The sequence below is a fragment of the Quercus suber genome, unplaced genomic scaffold (genome assembly GCF_002906115.3).
Source record: "Quercus suber isolate HL8 unplaced genomic scaffold, Cork oak 2.0 scaffold_14, whole genome shotgun sequence".
In the NCBI taxonomy this organism is placed as follows: Eukaryota; Viridiplantae; Streptophyta; class Magnoliopsida; order Fagales; family Fagaceae; genus Quercus; species Quercus suber.
The window spans coordinates 677,240-685,005 of record NW_027069479.1 but is presented as its reverse complement, the minus strand read 5'-3'; the positions used below and the strand labels follow the sequence as shown (position 1 = coordinate 685,005).

Sequence of the window (7,766 nt, the reverse complement as noted above, 5' to 3'; positions counted from 1 at the left end):
GAAACTACTCGCTCCTCTATACCTGGGTACAAGACAGAACTAAGGTATTGCATGGTCCTCGGACTCAAGCCTATAGGGAAACTAGATACTTACAGAGAAATCAAAGCGTTAGACAGAACCAAGGCACTGCATGGTCGTCAGACTCAGGCCTATGGGGAAACTAACCACTCAATCAGACCGTTACGCCGAACGGAACAGGGGCGTCGCATGGCCCTCGGACTCAGGCCTACAGGGAGGCCAACTACAAAACATCCCAAGTTAGGAGAGGACCAAGCCCCATAGGACCCTTGAGACGCGAGAGAGGTGCCCATGCATACGTTCTCTCTCCTTATCATTGTTACTGGTGCAACTGACCAACATGCAATTCAAGCTAAAGTCATACAGATCTAAGGAAGAAAGGAAAAGCAGGCAGCGTGTACACAAATGAGCAATTCAAGTAAAGGGAAATCAAATTCGCATTGCAACGATGAGTTCGTAAAAATTGCATGGCAGGAGCCACAGTACATAGAAGAGAAGTATAACAAAATAAAATAAAAGCAGGACGAGCCGAAACGCCAGGGAGCCTACTCCTCTTGCTCCGGTTGGACAGAGGCAGCCCCTGACCCCTCCGAGCCCTGGCCTGAGGGGATAGTCTGCGGGGGTACGGCGAGAGCAGCTACTTCCTCAGTGGTGGGGGCTGGATCATCGGAAGGGATCTCCACTATCTCTGGGGGTACCTCCTCACTCGAATGCTCCCCCAGTTCAGCTGCCCGCACCTCTTCAGCAATCTCCCCAACCTCAGGGTCCTCAGGGGCGGCCTCACGGATAGCGGGGGGATAATACACGTTCTCCGCCTTCCACAAGTCGGACGCAGCCTCCACCCTAGCTTGTTTGAGGGCCTCAGCCTAGACCTGGGAGCAATATCGCCTACACACTCCCGGGACTTGAGCCTTGTAGTCTGCCTCTACTGCAGCCACCCCCTCAGCATAGGCTGCGGCTTCGGCCTCCTCCTTGGCACGCTCGGCCATCTCCTTACCACGATTAGCCTCGTCCTTGGCCCGCAGGGCCTGGTCCCTGGCCCACTCCGCTGCCCTCTGATTCTCTTCAGCCTTAGCCACGTCAGCCCGCAGGTCAGTAATCAGATCCCTCGCGATCCGCAATTGCTCCTCCGCCTCGCGCAAGCGCCCCGTCTGCTCCGTGGCCTGGGTCTAGGCGCCCTTAAAACCAGACAGTGCATTATCCCGCTCACTGGTCACCTCCTTCAGAGCCTATCGAGCCTTGACGAGGTCAGCTTCAGAATTTTTCAGAGTATTGGTGGCCTGGTATCGCCAGTCGCGCTTCTTTTTAAGGACCTCCTTCTGGTCGTTTGTCGCCCCCTCCAATGCAAAGATAGCTTGGACGGCCTGTCAAAATGACCAATGTGCGATGAGCCCCATAAAAGGAAAAGAGTGGGAAAAGAATTGAGGTTATAGCCCTTACCATCCTCACATATCACTTAAGGCTGAGGAAGACCTGCTCGCTCGTTAATGAGTCAAGCTCAGCCATGTCCGCTGGGAGCAGCAAGCTCCTCTCCAATGCGTCTGCCACGCGCGTACCTTCGCCCTCGTTGAAATCCCTAAGAGAGGCGTTATCCCTCAATGGCTCCCCTCGGAGCATCGGGGCTGGGAGCCAAGCGTTAGCCCCGGACGAGGTGGTGTCGACGACCTGCCTATCCGGACTTCTTCCGCCTATCTTAAGCTGCTTGGATGGCCGCAGAGCAATGTCCTCCTCCTGTGAGGACACCGTCCTATCCCCCACGATCCTTTTACCCTTATCCTTCTTCTTCTTAGGACCAGCAGGCACGGACCCAGAGGGCGAGCGGTTTTGAGAAGGAGAAGGAGGAAGCTTTTGCCGAACGGAAGTCGACTTAGCCTTCGAAGGAGGAGTAGGAGTTTTCTGTTGGGACTCCCCCGGCTGGCCCTCAAGCAGGTCCAACAACTTGGTGGTGGGTTTCCTCTTGTAACCCATTGACGGCTGAGGAGGGGTTTCTGAAACAAGGAGGTCTGCTTCGCTCAAATTGGGATCACCCAAGTCCCCGGGAGGATCCTCGGACTGATCAAGATGAGTGAAAACTTCAAACGCGTCCCCTTCCCCCTCTGGAGCTCCCTCAGCAGCCTCAGCAAACAGTTGGGAAGAGGAGGGGACGGCTAATGTGACAGTTTCCTGGTCGGAGGGCCCCTCGGGGAACGAAAATCCGTCCTCGGTCACAGTAATCCTCTGGAGCCGAGGATCGTTGGCGAGGATGACATGCTTCGGAACTGGGAACGATTTCTGGGTAGGTGTATAACCCAAAATTATGTGGGCGGCCCTAACCTGGTTGTCGTCCTCGTTTATGTACACCGGCGCCCTCAACACCTTTTGCAAGTCTTCTTGGTTGATCAGATGGAAGTGACGCTGGAAGGCATGCGGGTCTGCAAACGAAAAATACCAGGACGTTAGTAAAAAAGAAAGGGGGGTGAAGAAAAGAGACGAGAGCTTAAAACCCTATCTATTTCCCACTGCCCCACCTGGTGTGCCCTCTGTTGTTGGGCAGTGAAGGCCATCATGCCATTCCCCTGACACAATGAGGAAATCCTTATAGAACCCCTTGCTGGACTCGGAGAGGCACTGAATGAGCCGCACCCTGTCGTCCCTCATTTTCAGGTAATACAAATGGCCCTTAAGAAGCTGAAGATTGTAACACCAGTTCACGTCATGGTGGGTCAACCTTAGCCCCATCTTCTCGTTCAGGGCGTCCACACAGCCCAGAATCCTAAAGACATTTATCCCACACTGGGTGGGGGCCAACCGAAAGTGCATGAGGTAATCCCTCATCATCGGCCCCATGGGGATCGTCATCTCCCCTTCAAGGAAGGCGATTACGAGAATTACCACCTCGCCCTCCTGCCTGTATATGCGCCACTCCCCATCCTCACAATGTCTCAGATTCACATTGCCGGGAATTTTATAGTCGGTGCTGAATTTCTCCATTGCCTCCTTAGTATCAACGTATTTCTTAAACCTACCCATCCTAGTGGACGCCTAAAAGAACTAAGAAAGAACAGGCGAAGCAGAAAAAAGGGTAACGAGAAAGAGGGGCCAAAGAGAAAGCGACTTACAGGAAAAAGAAAGGGCTCCTCAGACTGGCTTTTGTGCTGGAGGTGCTAGTAAGGGGGTGTCTGAACTCGGGAAGGGCGCACGAATATCCTCAATTACAAATGAGGAACAGGAAGAAGCGGTTCGTACAGGTATTTATACCCTAGATCGAGGAGCCATGCGGGTTTTCCCGCTCATGAATGCCAAAAGAATCTCCACCGTTGGATGGATAACTCCTCCTTGGACGTGGGGAGCACAGAGCTGCCTGGATTTAATGATGGACACGTTACGTGCTCCGAAGCGTCAGCGACATGCCCTTGGCAGGTGAATGGGCCCCAGCACTAACGAGGGGTGGGGGGGGGGATGAGGCCGAGGATGTCAAAATCCTCCTCCCCGCCCAAGGATGCGTGCAGCAAGATTTTGAGGGGCTATTGTGGGGCTAGGAAATCGTGTAGCCACGGCCCACTCCAAGCCAGGCCCAAATGGCCCAGTCCGAGGAGGGATGACCACCCAAGGCCAATTTGGGGAGCAAACCCTTCTTTGGATCCGCGCCGAGGATCTCCTTGTCCTCGGCATACTAAGGATAACTATAGGGGAGGGGGGACAGACCCAGAGCCAGTTGTCACCTCAACACTTAATACGTTCACCTAACCCTTCTGGCCGCATTAATGGGGATGCAACCCCCGGGCAGGGCTACATCGATCAGAGTGAACCACTTGAGCACAGATACGACCTCTGATAGGACAGGCGGCCAGAGGAGAGGCCAATGAACGATCAACAGGAAGAAGAAGAGAGTAGTATATATGAGAGACAAGCAAAATGTAGTGGGGAGGCTTTTTGGGGTTGTTTGGAGTGAAGGGAGGAGAAAAGCCTCCTTGGCCATGGGCCGAAGAGCACCTCCTAGTTGTAAATTGTTCCAAGTGTTTCTTCAATAAAAGAAAAAGATGTTCAGGTTTCTAAGACGCCGGTCGGCGCCTAAACCTTCAACCCACTCTCTACAAATTTATTATTCTGGGTTCGTTGGGCCTATAACCAATCTCTTTTGGGCTTAGGCTACAAAAAACTGACCCTACAATATATATGATGTGAATTTAAAGGTCAATGTTAGTTATGGAATTTTCACCCATGTGAAATTACTGTTTTTCCTTTAGTATTAAGATGACATAAAATAACTTCTAATGGCTGCAAAAAGGGTGTTGTTGATGCACGGAAAATGCACGACAATCTAAATTAATGATATGTACAAAATAAGATATAGAATTCATCGTTTGTGGTGTTTAATGTGATGCTGGCCTAAGCTTCTTCAATATTTAAATTAATTTTTACCTCATTTTTTCGTGGTTTTTTTTTGTCATTCGTTTGGATTTCTTTGGATTTCTTATTATATAGGCAAAATTTTTAGTGTTTCCCTTTATTTTAGCCATTTTATTTATTATGGACATAAAAGTGACCTATGATGAGCGGCATGATTGTGTTCATAATAGGTGATATTTTAGGATGTAGTTGTTACTTCTCATAATAGGGAGTGGTTATTCCACACACATTAGGTGTTTTTATTTTATTTTTTGATACTTTAATAATTGGGGGTTAAAAGATTTGAGTTTTGGATATTTCTATTAGGAAAACACTTTTGAATTACAAGACTTTTGGCTAACATATCAAGAAATAGTTAGTGATCACTTAAATTCTATCATATCCCATATTTTATATTTCTTCTTTATCAATAAGATTTTGTATTTTATTAACCCTCACCATTTCTTTCTCCATCAGATTCACAGCAAATACTACAATTTACAAGAGTGCATGCCTGGTCTGAAGGGGTATAGTAGTTCTAGTGGCATTTTTGTTCTTTTGACTTGTAGAAATTGACCAGGCAGCATTGGTCAAATAGCAACCAGGTTTGATGTAATAGGTTTTTACTGGGTGGCATGAGAGACCCAAGCAAAGGGAGCAAACTTTGAATTTGAAAATTATGAAGAGGGAATGGGTCAGCCGATTGGGCTAAGTCAAGCCAGTTGCCAGTCAATATTTTCCACATCTGACCCCTTCTTATCAGTTATATTTCGTTGGTATAAATAAGACTCCACATGCCTATCTACCTCCATTCTCAACCTCTCATCCTCCAAAGACAGAAAATAACCAAAGAGACCACCTCAATCAAATGGCTTCCCTACAAACTTCATCTCTCATACTCTCTTCTTCTTCTTCAAACAAAATCAGTGCTACTATTCCTGTCCCAAAACTTCCAAGAGTCCCTATGTCAGTTCCAAAAATGCCAACAAGAACTGTGGTTGAGGAATTGAACATGAGGGCTGGCTTTACAAATACAGTCCCAATTGATGTTGAATCATACAACTCCACTAGTATTGCAAATACCCAACTCTACGCACTATTAGAAGCAGTAGCTGATAGGGTAGAGATGCACAATAACATTGGAAAGCAACGTGACAATTGGAACACCCTTCTTTTGAACTCTATCAACATGATAACTCTTACTGCTGCAACCTTAACTGGTGTTGGAGCAATTGGAGGCGCTGGAATGCCTCTATTGGCTTTGAAATTATCGTCGGCGCTATTGTACTCTGCAGCCACAGGATTGTTGCTTATAATGAACAAAATTCAGCCCTCACAACTCGCTGAGGAACAACGTAATGCTACCAGATTGTTCAAGCAACTCCAAAGCCAAATCCAAACTATCCTCACTCTTGGCAATCCAACTCAGGAGAATGTGAAAATTGTGATGGAAAAGGTCTTGGCTCTTGATAAAGCCTTCCCACTTCCCTTGCTAGGAGCAATGCTCGAAAAGTTTCCTTCCAAGTTTGAACCTGCTGTTTGGTGGCCATCAGAACAATCACAGAACAAAACCAAAGAACAAGAAGGTAAATTTCATAAGATGGCGAAGAATGGTTGGAGTGAGGAGCTGGAAGTTGAAATGAGAGATATTATTGAAGTGGTGAAGAGAAAAGACATTAAAGACTATGCAAGGCTAGGCAACTTGATGTTGAAGATCAACAAGATTTTGGCTATCTCAGGCCCATTACTCACTGGCATTGCTGCCATCGGTTCCACTTTTGTGGGTAATGGATCATGGGCAGCAATAATAGCGGTGGCTGCCGGGGCATTAGGAAATGCTGTTAATGCTTTTGAACATGGTGGACAAGTTGGAATGGTGTTTGAGATGTATAGAAACAACGCTGGCTTCTTTCGCCTATTGGAAGAATCAATTGAAGGCACACTTGAAGAAAAAGATTTGGAAAAAAGAGAGAATGGGGAATTGTTTGAGATGAAGGTGGCTTTGAAGTTTGGAAGAAGCTTGTCACAGCTAAAAGAACTTGCACGAAAATCTGCCTATTCCCGAAGAGAGGGAACTTCAATTGATGAATTTGCAAGCAAACTTTTCTAATTTTAGTTTGGACAACAAGATTTTTGTATGATTAGGTAACATTGAAATGGGCTAACTTTGATTCTTTTTAACGATTGTACTCTTTGTATAACAATATAACATACAATACAAACACAAATTTTGTCTCTGTTAAGTTTGCAAAGAATGGTGTTAAATGAGTTAATTTAATTATTTTGTCCAAATACATTAGTACATGAGTCATTTAAGCTGAATTCTTTAAAAAAAAAAAAAGTTCACTTAATTTTTTAAAAAAAATTAATATTAATCAAACAATAAAATATTTCAAGTAATGCACTTCATAAATGTTTTCATTTAATTTTTAGTTTCACATCAGCAATATATTAAACAAATTACTAATTATTTTTCGGTGATATTGTAGTTAGTACAAATTTTAGTACATGTAATTCTTAAAAAATAACAATAATATCTAAAATCTAAAATGTAACATCTATTATTGTTACACTCTTTCTGAGCCACATAAACGTAACATTTCGGTCTAATTCGGTCCACTTTGGGTCATTTGGTCTAATTTGGTCCACTTCGGGCCATTTGGTCTAATTCAATCCAATCAAATCTAATTCAGCACATTCTGTCCTTTCTATTCACTTTGGTCTAGTCTTTCCACTTCGGTTCATTCAGTCCACTTTGGTACAGTCTTTCCACTTCGGTTCATTTGGTTTACTTCAATCCATTTGGCCTAATTCTGTCCATTTGGTCTCCTCTAGTTCATTTTAGACTAATTGGACCTTAAATTGATTTTTTTTTAATTGCCTTTTTTTGTGCTCAATTTCTTTTCCCTACATGCATGACATAGACTTGGTTGCGTGCCCATGCAGGGCTACCAGGGCCTAAGCAGCGTGTATGCCACGGCTTTTGTTGCATGCCCACGCTAGGTTGCCATGGCCTAGGCAGCGTGCACGCAGGTATGCCATGGCCTTGGTTGCGTTCCTATGCGAGGCTGCTAGGGCCTAGAAAAACCCACCATTGAAGCTGTAAAAATTTCATGGCTAGATTCAACATATATATATATATATATATATATTTTTTTTTTTTATGATTTTCGGAAGTTGATCTACACACAAATCCTATATTGGCTAATAACATTGTTGAATTACTAGTTATAAAAAATAAAATAAAATAAATAAAATAAAAAAGAAAAAGAAGAAGAAGAAGAAGAAGAAGATAGCAATTTTACTCTAACTTCATCTAAGTGTATATATGTGCGAAGTTCCTTTCTAGATACTTACTCCCCCCTCCCCCCCCCCCCCTC

The 7,766-nt window shown here is 45.2% G+C and overlaps 1 protein-coding gene across 1 annotated transcript; it reads left to right on the top strand.

The window, feature by feature from the left end:
* The first annotated feature begins 5,213 nt into the window (after positions 1-5,213).
* On the top strand, positions 5,214-6,567 carry LOC112038383 (probable F-box protein At4g22030). Its single transcript, XM_024071194.2, has one exon. It carries the CDS (start codon positions 5,255-5,257, stop codon positions 6,494-6,496), a length of 1,242 nt encoding a protein of 413 aa, XP_023926962.1. The 5' UTR covers positions 5,214-5,254; the 3' UTR covers positions 6,497-6,567.
* The last annotated feature ends 1,199 nt before the right edge of the window (positions 6,568-7,766 follow it).

Excerpts from the sequence above, each read along its gene's own strand:
- LOC112038383 (XM_024071194.2), top strand. The coding sequence starts at position 5,255 with ATGGCTTCCCTACAAACTTCATCTCTCATACTCTCTTCTTCTTCTTCA.